The 16123-nt window shown below is 56.4% G+C and overlaps 1 protein-coding gene across 1 annotated transcript in view; it reads left to right on the top strand.

Moving 5' to 3' along the window:
* The window catches only part of ABCA13 (ATP binding cassette subfamily A member 13), a gene marked incomplete at its 5' end in the record, with an annotated part of 149231 nt that overhangs the window by 47486 nt on the left and 85622 nt on the right, over nucleotides 1–16123 (top strand). The window contains 5 exons of the mRNA XM_080665222.1: nucleotides 7430–7624; nucleotides 7790–7954; nucleotides 8717–8894; nucleotides 10375–10514; nucleotides 15141–15254. Of these exons, the coding sequence (XP_080521348.1) occupies nucleotides 7430–7624; nucleotides 7790–7954; nucleotides 8717–8894; nucleotides 10375–10514; nucleotides 15141–15254 (792 nt within the window). The remainder of the gene's footprint in view (nucleotides 1–7429; nucleotides 7625–7789; nucleotides 7955–8716; nucleotides 8895–10374; nucleotides 10515–15140; nucleotides 15255–16123) is intronic.

The following is a 16123-nucleotide window of genomic DNA, read 5'->3' as shown; positions in this document are numbered from 1 at the left end:
ATGAAAGAGACTAGAAAAATATTAATCTGGGAGATGGGGGCCAGGCGGAAGCCCACCGCTGGTGGGAGGACTACGCCTTGCTCTGGCCTTGCCATCCCTTTTATTGAGACTATGGGACACACCCATGGCCCGTAGGCAGGCAATCCCAGTAACAGGCAGACTATCTTATCAGTAAGGATTTACATGGTTATTTGGGGGGGAAGTTGCCTCAGTGACCATTGTCTCAATTAGATAGGGAGTGGTTGGCCTGACCTTTCCGAGCTTCAAGGTTGACCAGCCTTCTGGGTTCCTTGTCCACATCTTTCTATTAGTGAGACAGTGATCGGGTGGGGGAGAGGTGGTAGGAGGGGCCCAGTGCCTGGGTGGGGGGGAGGTGGGAGGAGAGGCCCAGTGCCCGGGTGGGGAGGGGTGGGAGGAGAGGCCCAGTGCCTGGGTGGGGAGAAGTGGGAGGAGAGGCCCAGTGCCTGGGTGGGGGGAGGTGGGAGGAGAGGCTCAGTGCCTGGGTGGGGAGGGAGGTGGGAGGAGAGGCCCAGTGCCTGGGTGGGAGGGGTGGGAGGAGAGGCCCAGTGCCTGGGTGGGAGGGAGGTGGGAAGAGAGGCCCAGTGCCTGGGTGGGAGGGAGGTGGGAGGAGAGGCCCAGTGCCTGGGTGGGAGGGAGGTGGGAGGAGAGGCTCAGTGCCTGGGTGGGGAGGGAGGTGGGAGGAGAGGCCCAGTGCCTGGGTGGGGAGGGAGGTGGGAGGAGAGGCCCAGTGCCTGGGTGGGAGGGAGGTGGGAGGAGAGGCTCAGTGCCTGGGTGGGAGGGAGGTGGGAGGAGAGGCCCAGTGCCTGGGTGGGAGGGAGGTGGGAGGAGAGGCTCAGTGCCTGGGTGGGGAGGGAGGTGGGAGGAGAGGCCCAGTGCCTGGGTGGGGAGGGGTGGGAGGAGAGGCCCAGTGCCTGGGTGGGGAGGGGTGGGAGGAGAGGCCCAGTGCCTGGGTGGGAGGGAGGTGGGAAGAGAGGCCCAGTGCCTGGGTGGGAGGGAGGTGGGAGGAGAGGCCCAGTGCCTGGGTGGGAGGGAGGTGGGAGGAGAGGCCCAGTGCCTGGGTGGGAGGGAGGTGGGAGGAGAGGCCCAGTGCCTGGGTGGGAGGGAGGTGGGAGGAGAGGCCCAGTGCCTGGGTGGGAGGGAGGTGGGAGGAGAGGCCCAGTGCCTGGGTGGGGAGGGGTGGGAGGAGAGGCCCAGTGCCTGGGTGGGAGGAGGTGGGAGGAGAGGCCCAGTGCCTGGGTGGGGAGGGGTGGGAGGAGAGGCCCAGTGCCTGGGTGGGAGGGAGGTGGGAGGAGAGGCTCAGTGCCTGGGTGGGAGGAGGTGGGAGGAGAGGCCCAGTGCCTGGGTGGGGAGGGGTGGGAGGAGAGGCCCAGTGCCTGGGTGGGGAGGGGTGGGAGGAGAGGCCCAGTGCCTGGGTGGGAGGGAGGTGGGAGGAGAGGCTCAGTGCCTGGGTGGGGAGGGGTGGGAGGAGAGGCCCAGTGCCTGGGTGGGGGGGAGGTGGGAGGAGAGGCCCAGTGCCTGGGTGGGGGTGGGGAGGTGGGAGGAGAGGCCCAGTGCCTGGGTGGGAGGGAGGTGGGAGGAGAGGCCCAGTGCCTGGGTGGGGAGAGGTGGGAGGAGAGCACCCAGTGCCTGGGTGGGGAGGGGTGGGAGGAGAGGCCCAGTGCCTGGGTGGGGAGGGGTGGGAGGAGAGGCCCAGTGCCTGGGTGGGGAGGGGTGGGAGGAGAGGCCCAGTGCCTGGGTGGGGGGAGGTGGGAGGAGAGGCCCAGTGCCTGGGTGGGAGGAGGTGGGAGGAGAGGCCCAGTGCCTGGGTGGGAGGAGGTGGGAGGAGAGCACCCTGTGCCTGGGTGGGGGTGGGAGGAGAGGCCCAGTGCCTGGGTGGGGAGGGGTGGGAGGAGAGGCCCAGTGCCTGGGTGGGGGTGGGAGGAGAGCACCCTGTGCCTGGGTGGGGGGAGGTGGGAGGAGAGGCCCAGTGCCTGGGTGGGAGGAGGTGGGAGGAGAGGCCCAGTGCCTGGGTGGGAGGAGTGGGAGGAGAGGCCCAGTGCCTGGGTGGGAGGAGGTGGGAGGAGAGGCCCAGTGCCTGGGTGGGAGGAGGTGGGAGGAGAGCACCCAGTGCCTGGGTCGGGGGGAGGGGTGGGAGGAGAGCACCCTGTATGCAGTTGTGATCAGATTCCGTGTGGGAGCTCCAGGCAGCGGCAGTGACTGGCTAAGGAGGAGGCTGACTGCGGGGCTGGAGCTGGGACAGGTCGGGCTCCCTCAGGCCCTTCCCATCAGGCTCTGGCCTTGGCTGGGGCGGCTGCCTGATGAAGCGTGCTGCCACCAGGTGTCGCCGGCGCCCCATCTCAGGAGGGCGGTGCTCGGAGAAGGCTGTGCAGAGGGGACACGGCTGTGCAGGTGGCTGACAGCTGATTGCTGCGTCCCTGCTCCCCGCTCTGCCTCCCTGACCGTGGACGTCATTGTGGTCACCTAACTGCTGGACAGTTAGGCCACGGGAGGCTGTTGGAAAGCTCGCGTTCCTGCCATTCAGGGAAACGGCACGCTTCCGCGCTTTGATCGTGATGTGTGTCCACAGACCCTGCATACGCTCATGGCCAGTTGGAGGCGACACTTGGGCTCTGGTTTTCTGGGTGCCCCGTGGGCAGAGGGGGCGCCCTGTGTGTCACTGTGGCCACTGCCGACACCCGTCTCCCGGGACTCCCGGCACGGCCAGTCCGTCGTGCGTTCGTCGCACTGGGTCCTCAGTCCAGCTGTTGGCCGCCCACAGGGAGTACTTCTCCACGAGAAAAGTAGCAGGGCCTCCCTCACGTCCACGTGGACGCGCCTGTCTGGCGGTGCCTCCCGAGGCTGGGCCGTCCCTGCTCTGAGCAGCGGGGTTCTCTGGGCGGCAGCTAAGTCAGGGTACGGGATGCTGAGAGGCACGTGTGGGTGACGTGCGGTGCCGGGGACACCGCCGGGGATACATCTGTGTGCACTTAGGTAAATATTTTTTTTTAAATAAATCTTTATTGTTCAGATTATTAAAGCTGTTTCTCCTTTTCCCCCCCAGGGCTCCCCTCCACCCGGTTCCCACCCCACACTCTGCCCTTACCCCCCTCACTGTCCTCATCCATAGGTGTACGATTTTTGTCCAGTCTCTTCCCGCACCCCTCACACCCCTTTCCCCCAGAGAATTATCAGTCCACTCCCTTTCTATGTCCCTGATTCTATTATAGTCACCAGATTATTCTGTTCATCAGATTTTTTATTCACTTGATTTTTAGATTCACTTGTTGATAGATATGTATTTGTTGTTCATAATTTTTATCTTTACCTTTTTCTTCTTCTTCCTCTTCTTAAAGAATACCCTTCAGCATTTCATATAATACTGGTTTGGTGTTGATGAACTCCTTTAGCTTTTTCTTATCTGTGAAGCTCTTTATCTGCCCTTCAATTCTGAATGATAGCTTTGCTGGGTAGAGTAATCTTGGTTGCAGGTTTTTGCTATTCATCACTTTGAATATTTCTTGCCACTCCCATGTGGCCTGCATAGTTTCTGTTGGAAATCAGCTGACAGCTGTATGGGTGCTCCCTTGTAGGTAACTAACTGTTTTTCTCTTGCTGCTTTTAATATTCTCTCTGTCTTTTGCTCTTGGCATTTTAATTATGATGTGTCTTTGTGTGGTCCTCTTTGGATTCCTTTTGTATGGGGTTCTGTGTGCTTCCTGGACTTGTAAGTCTATTTCTTTCACCAGGTGGGGGAAGTTTTCGGTCATTATTTCTTCAAATAGGTTTTCAGTATCTTGCTCTCTCTCTTCTTCTGGCACCCCCATAATTCGGATGTTGGTACGCTTAAAGTTGTCCCAGAGGCTTCTTACACTATCTTCATATTTTTGGATTCTTTTTTCTTTTTGCTTTTCCAGTTGGGTGTTTTTGCTTCTTCGTATTTCAAATCTTTGACTTGATTCTTGCGTTCCTCTAGTCTGCTGTTGGATCTCTGTATATTATTTTTTATTTCAGTCAGTGTATGCTTAATTTCTAGTTGGTCCTTTTTCATATCCTCGAGGGTCTCACTAAATTTATCGGCGGTTTCTAGAAGATTCTTGAAAAACCTTATAACCGTGGTTTTGAACTCTATCTCCAGTAGTTTGCTTCCATCCATTTCTGTCATTTGTTACCTGTTTCTTTGTCTCTGCATTTTGGCTGCTTCCCTGTGTTGATAGAGTGGCTTTGTGTGCTAGGTGTCCTATAGGGCCCAGTGGCTCAGCCTCCCCAATTACCTGAGGTGGACACTCTTGGTACACCCCTTTGTGGGCTGTGTGCACAGTCTTGTTGTAGTTAAGCCTTGATTGTTGTTGGTATCACTGGAAGGAATTGACCTCCAGGCCAGTTGGCTGTAAGGATCAGCTGTGTCTACCCCGGGAGAACTTCTGTGCTGGAGACACCCTTATGGGGCCAGACTTGCTTCAGTGGGGCTTTGGTGCTCACTGAGTCTGCCCCTTGAGTGTGTCTCTTATGGATCTGAGGAGTCGTAATCTGGATGGTCCTACTCTGACCCCTGGGTACACTGGCTCTTGGATCTCCAAGGAGGTGCCAATTTAGCCTCTGCCTGAGGCCACCCAGCAGGAGCTACGGAGAGATCTGCAGATTCCTCTTCTTTGTTTGGGGTTTGGAGGTGCCCAGATGAGGCCCAGCTGTGAAGCAATGCAAGCTGCTGTGGGGCCTTGGGCCTTCTTTTGGATGTTCTGGGTCTCTCTGACTCAGCTGCAGTTTGTTAGGTAAGTTTAGATTTCAAAGGGCCAGGCCATTCATATGCAAAAGCCTCTGCGCACAGCTTGGGTGGGGCAGGGTCTCAAGGAATGGACAGGGTGGAGCAAACAGCAATGGCTTCCCGTCAGCCCTGCCCTAAGAGGACCCCGGGTCTCAGTGTCCTGCGGTAATCGCAAGCACCTCTGAGAGAAAGCCGCCCTTGAGTTCTGCCTGAAGCCAGACAGTCCAGTTTCTCCCCGTATGAGTCTGGGTTCCCAGAGTCTCGCCCGGAACTGGAGTTCAGAGCAGTCGGGAGCTTGTGTCTCCCTCCCGATTGAGAAAGACCACCGCATACTCAGTTGCCAGCCCTTTCCTCGCACGCGCCTCCGTACCTCCGCACTTTATTTCCGCGGCTCCTCTGAGTCTCAGTGTGCTTTTCTCTTTCCTTCTAGTTGTAGAATTTCCACTCAGCCAGCCTTCCTGTGGTTCTGGATGATGTCCATTTTGTCTTTTAGCTGTAGTTTTGAAGTGGTTGTGTGAGGCAGCAATTTCAAGTGTTTACCTATGCCGCCATCTTGGTTTCTCAGGTAAATAGTTTTGAACCTCACTTTCAGGGTTTGCATTGATATCTGCAAAAGTGCTTGCTATTCTGGCCAGTGATTCTAACCGTCAGTTTCTTTTTTTAAATCCTCACCCGAGGATGTTTATTGATTTTAGAGAGAGGACAGGAGATAGATAGCCACATAGAGAGAAACATCCATGTGAGAGAGAAACAGTGATGGATCGGCTGCCTCCCTATGTGCACTGAATGGGGATCAAATCCGCAGCCTTTTGGTGCACAAGATGTTGCTCCAACCAACTGAGCCACCTGGCCAGGGCCCTTCAGGTATTTTTAACCCCATCACTTCTCCACCTCTGGAGAAGGTCAAGGTGTGTCTGCACCTGAGCCCCCTGTGAAGAAGTCGGGTAAGCAGGTCTGCACACACCTGACATTCCCCTCCCAGGAAGAAAATGTCCTTCCGCACGTCCCGGTCATTGTGGCTCATTTAAATGTTGGCTTGGCCGGGGTGCAGCACCCAGATAGTTGGTCCAACACCAAACTGAGTGTCTGTGAGAAGGTATTTTTAAAGATGAGATTAACCTTTAAATGGGGAGACTTTGAGTGACGCAGGCAGCCCTCCTTGGTGGGGGTGGGCCACATCCAATCAGTTGAAGGGCTTCAGAGGACAGACTGGATGGCTCTGGGCCTCAGCTGCAGCATCAGCTATGCCTGGGGTCGCCTTCTTGCTGGCCCTCGATTGTGCAAGCCAGTTCCTTAAAAATATCTCTACATGTTGTAGACATGTCTTACTGGTTGTGTGAATCTGGAGAGCCCTAACCTTAACTGTTCTATTTCTTCAGCGTTTGGGGCATTTTGTGACGTGATATGAAAGCATCTGACGAGTTCTGCCAGTTCTCAGGCTCCTGGTAATTGAACAGTTGCTTGTGGTCTTGAAGGCCCTCGCTGAGTCAAACGTTTCACAGAAGTTGTACCTGTCAGGGTATGAGCACGGACAGGAAGCTCATCTGTAAAATCTTACTGTTGCTTGATGACCTGTCATATTTCTAAGGTCATTAATTGAAAGCCACACCCACACAGAGAGCAGCTTAGCTCCTCTGAGGGCATTATATATATATATATATATATATATATATATATATAAAAGGCTAATATGCTAAGTAGTCTGACCATCTGACCGGTTGCTATGACGCTCACTGAACACCAGGGGGCAGGTGCTTAATGCAGGAGCTGCTGAGCGGCAGTGACTTGGTAGCGGTGATTCTCAGGTGACACACCCCAAAACCAGAGGGAGGGAGCCCAATTCCTCGCGGGGCCATGTGATTCCACCTTCGGCCGTGGGTTATGTTGTGGCTGGGGTTCTGTCGGTCCCGAATCTGGTTTACTGCGCACGTGCGTTTGCATTCCACACCCTGTATGACAGCAACTTTGCAGAGTGCCCTCTCGCACTCCGGGACCCCTCAGGGGATGTCGGAGAGCCGGTTTTGGCCTGATCCCCGCAGGCCAGGCTGAGGGACCCCACCTGCTGGAGGGACCCCGCTCACTCTGCAGACGCTGGGGAGGGACTGTGAGAGGTTGGCTCCAGGTTGTGTCCGCCCCGTCTCACCCAGTCCCACCCCACCGGCCACCTTCTAATTAATTTCCTTGGTCACTTATAAACCAGATCAAACACAGGTCCTCCTCAGCCCCTCCTTCCGGCTTTGCTTTTCCTTTTCAAAAATTATAACAAGCTCAGAACTCCGGTTTTCTTGCAAAAGGAGGAGGAGACACAGTTCCACCCTGAGAACTGCGAGTGAGGGTGATAAACCGACAGCAGAGGCTGAGGCTGAGCGTGAAGGACAAGCCGCAAGCGCTCCATCTGAGAGCAGCCAGGGCTGGGGGGCTGGGGGCGGGGCGGGCAGCGGCGAGTGCAGGACGGTGGTCATGTGTGGCCCTTGCGTCATCAGAGGGCAGATTGCTTCAATTAGGCGCACGTCTCAGAAACGTTGTTATCCAAGGTGTGTGAGGGGAGCAGAGGTGGGCTGTGTGTCTCCAGGTGAATCCCCCACATTCAGGGTGTTGGGCGCTCAGGCTCCCCCCTGAGTGGGGCCGCACGGCTTGGGTGCATCTGCTCAGACCGTCCTCCCCCAGGTCCTGTCGGGTGCCCTGACGGTGGCTCTCTCCGGGAGATGTGACCAGGATGTGCTGCGTCTCCTGCTGGCCTCTCCTGGGGACCGGAAGGCTTGGCTTGCCACGAAGGAGCTGTGTGGCCTGCCCGGGGCCAGAGTGTACTCTCTGCTTGTGTCCGTGAGTCGCAGCCTGGACCTGCGCAGCTTCATTTACAAGGTAAGGTGCCAGCTGGCGAGGCCTGTGTGACGTCTGTGGGGCTGCTTCTGAGGGTGCGGACGAGGTCAGGAGATAACTAGAGCAAGCAGGTCCTCGCCGCTCAGATGGCGCCCTGAGCAGGGAAGCGCGGTGTTGGTGATTTCGTGTTGTGTGTTTTCCTTCCAGACGCTGATGCTGGCGGAAGCCAAGGGCATGCTCAGCTCCCTGCTGGACGTCGTGTCCAGGCTCAGCCACCTGCTCCCCAGAGCCAGCCACGTCCTGGAATACCTCCCCCAGTTTCTTCACACCCCGAACATCACCGCCTTGCTGGACGTGCCCGACCTTCAGCAGGTGTGTGTCTGCTCTGGGCCTCAGGGAAGTACTCAGACGTGCTGGGCCTTCGGTCCTCCTGCCCGTATTTCTTTGGCCACATCTGGTCCCGCCTGAGACCGAGAACGTAGGGACAGGAGACCCTTGGAGGGCTCTGGACGCAGCAGCACGACCAAAGCAAGGCCTGGCGTCTCCGAGAAGGAGGCTGCGTCTGCGTCAGCCAAAGGAGGTTCCAGGGCCTCTTGGCCTGAGTCAGAGGGGAACTTGCTTTCACAAACGTAAAACAGTTCCTTGCACGTAAATAATTGGCATACCGATCTCAGATCATTTCTGCCAAGACAGACACACTCGAATGAGGTTAGTGGTGTGATATTTGTCTTTGCTTCAACTCTCTCTGCCTGGGATGGAGCTGACTGGGAGGGAGTATGTGGGGGATGGACATGGGGCACAGGACGTGGCAGATGGTGGAGTGAGTCCTCAGAGCTGCCCATCAGCCGGGGGACGGTTTGGGGAGACGTCAGTGTCGGGCACTTTGGCAGTAGAGACCACACTGAGAGTTAGTCTGCGGCAGTGATGTTTGTGGATTAATAGCTCAGCACTGGGCGGGGATTGGCTGTGTGCATGGCCCTCCCCCCGGGGTGGTGCGTGGTTTTGCAGAAGAGAGCAGGCCTCAGCAGTGACTGCCCCCTCCGACTAGTGGCCGCGTGTTTTCCGTGGGAGGAGAGGGCTGAGGGCATCGCTCCAGGTCACTGCTCACTGAGGTGTGTTTCCACGTGCTCTCAGGCTTCACCCCGGGCCCCGGCCACAGGCTCGGCCTTCGGGTCTCTCCACGCTGTGATGACGATGGTTTGCCCGGAGCAGGAGTCATTTCTTAGCAACTCGGACATGTTCCTTAACTTGCCCAGAGTTAACGAGCTCTTGGGAGGTGACAAAGAGAAATTCAACATTCCTGAAGACTCAAGTAAGACAACTGTAACCCATGTTTGCTTAGATTAGTTTGCATATTGACCATTTGCTTTGCTTTATACAAAATACTTTGTGTAGAAGGTTGGCGGGGAATTTCTTTTCCACCCTCTGACTTTGATCCTTCCTTTTTATTGGAATTTTAAATTTTCAGTTACAGCTGACATTCAATATTATATCAGTTTCAGGTGTATTGCATAGTGATTAGACATTTATATAATTTATGTAGTGATTCCCTCCCCCCTCGCCCCCCGCCCCCGTTAGTCCAGTGTCCACCTGGCACCATAGATGCAAAAATTCTCAACAAAACATGAACAGATCAAACTCAGCAATACATTAAAAAGAAAATACGCACGATCAAGTGGGATTCACTCTTGGAATGCAAGGTTGGTTCAATATCTGCAAATCGACTGACATGCTTCTCCACATAAACAAAAGGAAGTCACGTGATCACACCAGCTGATGCAGAAAAAGCGTTGGACACGGCTCAGAACCCATCCATGACAAACACTCTCAGCAAAGTGTCCTTCCTTTGCACTCAGGCTGCCCAGCGCTGGCGTGGCAGCTGCACATCAACACGAATATGTCTCTTCTGAAATCACAGTCGCCACTGTCTACATTAAGCTTATAATTTAAAGTGTAAGTTGTTAAAATGTCAGAGCAAGCTCTGTAATTCATGCTTTAAATTCATTATGTACTCACGCTCTTATTTCTATAGAGTTTATGGTACTTTTTGAGTAAAAAAACTTGTTTTTCTTTTCGCCTGGTGAATGTGGAAGGGAATAACTACATCTGTGCTCTTCATACCTGGGTGTCAGGAATCAGGGATCGGCGCTGACAGAGCATGTCCATTTCCCAGGCTCTCTTCAGGGCCAGAGGGACGGGAGCACTCACGCCAGCGTCAGGCCTGACAGCACTGGATGCCTGATCACTATGGCGGTGCAGGCTCTGCCTTCATTCCTGCCTGCGGTTGGGTCACGCAGACCCCCACCGCACTGCCGTGAGGGATGGAGGGTCTGAGTGCAAACAGGCAGTTCCACATACAAAGGAGTAAATGCCGCAGCTCTGTATAGTGCAGCAAAGAAAACTCAGTAGCAATTTATAAAGCCAATTTTATTTAAGAAGTCTGTGCTGGTCCCCAAACTAAACCAGGCTCTCTGGCCCAGGAGCCGGGGCTTCGCTTTCTCCTGTTTCCGTCCTCAAGGGTCCCTGCCAGCCCTAGTGCTCTCCTAGAGAGCCCAGTTTGAAACGCGAAGGTCACACTTCGGTTTCTTTCAAATATCGACAAGAAAGTGGTACCTGAGGCTTCTCATGAGACAGGAGCCACTAGACACAGTCAGGAACCACATTCCTGAGTCTCCCGCCCAGATGCAGACCGGTGTCACTCACTCACTGACAGCGAGGCGCATGGGTATGCAAATGAGTGCCCCCCCACCTGCATCCCACCTTGGTAACCTCTCTGTTTTTAATTGCGACAGCACCATTTTGCTTGAAGCTTTACCAGGAAATACTACAGTCTCCAAATGGCGCGTTGGTGTGGTCCTTCCTAAAACCTGTGTTACACGGGAAAATACTGTACACGCCCGACACCCCGGAGGTGAAGAAGGTCATCCGGAAGGTAAGCTGCGTGGACGAGGGTCTGGGGAGCCACACGAGCAGTGCGTCTGGAAGCAGCCGCTAAAGAGACTGAACATCATGGTCACGTGTGTGGGATTCCCTAGGGTTCCTTAGGCTGATTACACCTTATTCTGGCCAGTTTCCCGTTCCGCGGCCCTTACAGTGGGATCTGCAGTCATGCTCTGAGGGGACACTGGAGGCAGGAGGTGTCGGGTGCAGTAGCTAGCCAGGTGAGGATGGACGGACAGGAGGCCCGGTCATGAGCGCGGGCACAGGGGCACGGGTGCCGGTCCGCTGGTTGTGCATCTGGTGACAGAAGTGGCCTCTGGGCATGCTGTCGGGGTAGGCGGGGCTTCCTGAGTTCCCTGTGAGCTGGGGCTGCACCCGAGGGCGAGGGCGAGCGCACGAAGCGGAGGCAGCGCGCCTGTGAAATGCTTGATTCCCTTCCTTGTTGCGGCTCCTCGGCGCATACCACGGCAGGACTTCCATGGCCCGCACGTGCACTTTCCCTCGAGATGACGTGCTGTGCCTTCTTGGGGCCTGGTTCTGGTCCGGGGCGTCTGAGCCTGCAGGTGCCTTCAGGTCACAGGGGATGCGGTGACTCCTGGGCAGACCCGAGGAGAGGCGCGCGCTCAGGACAGACTCCCACCTCCAGGACAGACTCCCACCTCCAGGACGGACTCCCACCTCCAGGACGGACTCCCACCTCCAGGACGGACTCCCACCTCCAGGACGGACTCCCACCTCCAGGACAGACTCCCACCTCCAGGACGGACTCCCACCTCCAGGACGGACTCCCACCTCCAGGACGGACTCCCACCTCCAGGACGGACTCCCACCTCCAGGACAGACTCCCACCTCCAGGACAGACTCCCACCTCCAGGACAGACTCCCACCTCCAGGACAGACTCCCACCTCCAGGACAGACTCCCACCTCCAGGACAGACTCCCACCTCCAGGACGGACTCCCACCTCCAGGACGGACTCCCACCTCCAGGACGGACTCCCACCTCCAGGACAGACTCCCACCTCCAGGACAGACTCCCACCTCCAGGACGGACTCCCACCTCCAGGAGCAGCACCGAGCCGAGGCTCCCAGGCTCCAGGAGGGGGTGTCGCAGAGGCCGCGGCAGGCCCCTCCTTTCCCGTGGCACTCGGCTCAGGGATCCTTTTCTCCGGGGACTGCTTTTGCTCTCGCTTACCTTGAGTGGGTTTCATAACTTCCGTGTCTACCTTGAAAATGTCCTCTGGAGGCGTATTGACCGAGCCTGCTCTCCCGTGGCGAAGCGAGCAGCGGGGTCGGTGGCGGCGTGAGCCCTCCCCGAGCTCCGTGCAGGCCGAGGCCAGTGTGCGTGGCACCGCTGGGCCCCGCGTGGCTGACACGGGGCTCTCGGGTTGCGTCGTTTCCCTCGAAAGTGTAGCTTCTGCTTCGGTGCCCGCTGACCTTCACTTCCGCAGAGAGGAGACCTGAAGCCACATGAGCTTTTCTTCCTCCTCCTGCAGCGCCTGGTGCTCATGCTGCCGCCTTAGCCGGAGTCCCCACTCTGGAGGGCGCTGGGCACGTCCCCGTGGCTGTGCCTGGGGAGAGGCGGCGTCGCAGTCCCAGGCTCGGGTTGTGGGGTGGTGAGCGCCTCCTGCGGTTAGACCTGGGGCCAGACGCGCTCCCGGGACGTCTCCTCTGGCTCTGCACCCTCCTCGCTGGGTCTCGTCGCTGTCTGACCATCTCTGATTGGCCCTTTCTTCTGCCCCGGCTCTCCCGGTGTGCGTGGCTCGGCTTGTCTTGCTGGTTCAGGACACCCGCTCGGTCCCACGCCGTCCGCTCCGCCCGCTCCTGTCGAACCGCAGCCTGGTGTTGGTCTTCAGGCAGTGTCTCCTCATGGCGGGCGTCCTCCCTCCTCACCACCGGCTCCTCGCTCTCCCTTCCCATGAAGATACAAAGTCGATGTTTCCACCATTTCTCCCGTCTTCATGAAGTCACTGTCAGATAAAGGCTGTTACTCCGATTCACACACAGTGGCCTCACCTTTTACAGGGAGGATCTTTTCTTTTTTATTTTTGCAGTTGCTTTCTGGTTGTGATGTTTTTTTATTGTTTAAAATATTACAAATAGTAGTACATATGTCTCTTTTTTCCCCCATTGACCTTCTCCCAGCCTCCCCTACCCCCGTCACATGCCCTCATCCCACCCCCCCTGCCCCAGTGTCTTGTGTCCATTGGTGTGCTTATATGCATGCATACACGTCCTTCAGTTGATCTCTTCCCCCCGTCCCCAACACTCCCCAGCCTTCCCGCTGTAATTTGACAGTCTGTTAGATGCTTTACTGCCTCTGTATCTTTTTGTTCATCAGTTTATGTTGTTCATTATATTCCATAAATGAGTGAGATCATGTGATATTTATCTTTCTCTGCCTGGCTTATTTCACTTAGCATAATGCTCTCCAGCTCCATCCATGCTGTTGCAGATGGTAAGAATTCCTTCTTTTTTACCGCAGCGTAGTATTCCATTGTGTAGATGTACCATAGTTTTTTAATCCACTCATCTGCTGATGGGCACTTAGGCTGTTTCCAAATCTTAGTTATGGTGAATTGTGCTGCTATGAACATAGGGGTGCATATATCCTTTCTGATTGGTGTTTCTGGCTTCTTGGGATATATTCCTAGGAGTGGGGTCACTGGGTCAAATGGGAGTTCCATGTTTAGTTTTTTGAGGAAACTCCACACTGTTCTCCACAGTGGCTGCACCAGTCTGCATTCCCACCAGCAGTGCACGAGGGTTCCTTTTCTCCGCATCCTCACCAGCACTTGTCGTTTGTTGATTTGGTGATGATAGCCATTCTGTCAGGTGTGAGGTGGTACCACATTGTCGTTTTGATTTGCATCTCTTGGATAATTAGTGACTTTGAGCATCCTATCTAATAAAAGAGTAATATGCAAATTAACCATCATTCCAACACACAAGATGGCTGCCCCTGTGTGGTCAAAGATGACTGCCCCTATGTGGACACAAGATGGCCAGCAGGGGAGGGCAGTTGGGGGTGACCAGGCCTGCAAGGAAGGGCAGTTGGGGGCGATCAGGCCAGCAGGGGAGGGCAGTTAGGGGTGACTAGGCCAGCAGAGGAGGGAAGTTGGGGGTGACTGGGCCTGCAGGGAAAGGCAGTTGGGGGGTACCCAGGCCTGCAGGGGAGAGCAGTTGAGGGGGACCAGGCCTGCAGAGGGGGGCAGTTAGGGGCAAACAGGCTGGCAGGGGAGCAGTTAGGCATCAATCAGGCTGGCAGGGGAGTGGTTAGGGGGTGATCAGGCTGGCAGGCGAAGCGGTTAGGGGCAATCAGGAAGGCAGGCAGGCGAGCAGCTGGGAGCCAGTAGTCCTGGAGTGTGAGAGGGATGTCCGACTGCCTGTTTAGGCCCGATCCTACCGGGATTGGAGAGGGTGCAGGCTGGGCTGAGGGACACCCCCCCCCCCCGCCTGTGCACCGGGCCTCTAGTGTTTTCATATCTCTTGGCCTTCCTTCTGTCTTCTTTGGAAAAGTTTCTTTTAGGCCCGTTGCCCATTTCTTTATTGGGTCATTTATCTTCCTTTTATTAAGTTGTATGAGTTCCTGCAGGGAGGTCTTTTCCTGGTCCACTGGCACTTCCCCTGGAAGTGGGGGTCACACTCACCCAGAGTGGGAAGGTGGAGGGAGAAGTGGGGCCCCCAGCTTCCGTCACTGCCTAGGTGTCGGGCAGCTCAGCAGGTTGGGGGGGCGCAGATGCAGGACCAGGAAGGGGACGCACTGGGGACGCGGCTCCCAGTTCTGTGCCCAGCGGGAGCGCCCCCTGGGAGCAGGGTCTGGTTGGGGGCCAAATGGATGGCAGGAAGCACCCTCTCCTCAGGGTGGTGGCTGCCTTTCATCCCCGACCTGGGTGACCTATGACCCCAGGCGATGCAGTCGGCCTCCCAAACCCTCCTTAATCTCCTCTCTTTGGCATTTAGAATATTTTCAATATTAAAAACATAACGTTACAATAGACGTTTTGTGGATACAGCTTTATGTTTTATGTACATTATTTCCTAAGGATCGAGTTTTTTGTCTTGAGAGAAGAAGGCATGGGCTGTATTTTGAGGGTCAGTGCATGTTTCTACGATTCCGATTTATTTTACAAAAACCGGGTGCTGGTTACCCTGCAGCGGCAGTGGCGAGCGCACAGCGCTTCACTCTGCTCAGCAGGGCCGCGAGTCCTCAAGCCGATGCGCAGAGCAGCTAAGAATAGGTTTTTGAGGAGGAAGCGAAGGCTGGCGTTCATTTAGTCAGCCAAGGTGTATCCGAGGCATCTACTGTTCTAGACAGTGAGGTCAACATGGGGACCCCATGGGGAGCAGGTGGGGAAATGAGGGGAGCAGGTGGGGAAATGAGGCGAACAGGTGGGGAAACTGAGGCGAACAGGTGGGGACCCCGAAGAGGACGGCAAGGGCACACTGAGGTGGACAGGAAGTGTCTGGGCGAGAGGTCTGGGGGACACACGTCAGACCCGCGGGCCTGGAGGGGGGCACCCGGCAGACCTGCGCTCGGGATCCCCCACTTCCCGCTCATCTCTGCGGGCGCCACGGCCGGCCCTCTCCCAGGCCATGACCACATGTCTCTGTTTGCAGGCTAACCACACTTTTGTGTTTGTGGACAAGCTGAGGGCTTTGTCAGAGACGCTGCTGAGCACGGCCGGCAGTTCCCAGAGCCGGGCGCATGGCCGGATGCTCGGGCGGCTGCAGGTGAGCGTGCTCCTCGCCGAGGGCTGGGGAGCGGGTGCCGGGAGGGCGTCCCAGAGAAGGGTCTGCCGTGGCCTCGGGCGCGGCCCTCCCAGCTGCCTGATGATACTGACGCACAATTGGACACGCGCGAGAACTTTTTGTAACGATCAGGTATCTTGCCCACCATGCAAGGTATCTATGCTAAGAAAAGCATAATATGCTAATTAGACCGGACGTCCTTCCGGACGAAGCCAGGCTGTGAGGGAAGCCTGGGTCCCAGGTGCCTGCAGGCGGCCGGAGGGAAACGCGGGTCCTGGGTGCCAGAGAGAAGCCGGTGCTGGCAGCCGGGGGGAGGAAGGCCGACTCGTGCATGAAGTTCGTGTGTCGGGCCTTTAGTTAATAATTTACTAATAGTTGCCCAAGCTTTACGTTCCATATTAACTTAATGCGTGTTTTGGTGGTTTGTATACTTTCAACTGTAGGTCTGTTAATGATCGTTTCCCAACATTCTGTACCAGGGGTCCTCAAACGTTTTAAACAGGGGGCCAGTTCACTGTCCCTCAGACCGTGGGAGGGCCGGACTATAGTTTAAAAAAAAAACTATGAACAAATTCCTATGCGCACTGCGGGCCCGGGACGAGTCGGCTGCTAAGCAGGACAGGCAGCGGCACCCGGCGGGCCGGATACATGTCCTCGGCGGGCCGCACGTGGCCCGCGGGCCGTAGTTTGAGGACCCCTGGTTCCAAGATCAGCGGGCTGCGGTGTAAAGGAGCCCGTCCTTGGAGCCGCAGCCGCTCAGGGGAGGTCACGCCCTTGGGATGTGTGTGCCGCTCTGACTGACGCGTGTCCTTTAGAGGAGAGACAGGCCACCTCTTCCTTCGTGTTGGTTA

This window comes from Plecotus auritus (genome assembly GCF_963455305.1).
Source record: "Plecotus auritus genome assembly, chromosome: 4".
NCBI lineage: Eukaryota > Metazoa > Chordata > Mammalia > Chiroptera > Vespertilionidae > Plecotus > Plecotus auritus.
This window is presented reverse-complemented; position numbering and strand designations above follow the sequence as displayed.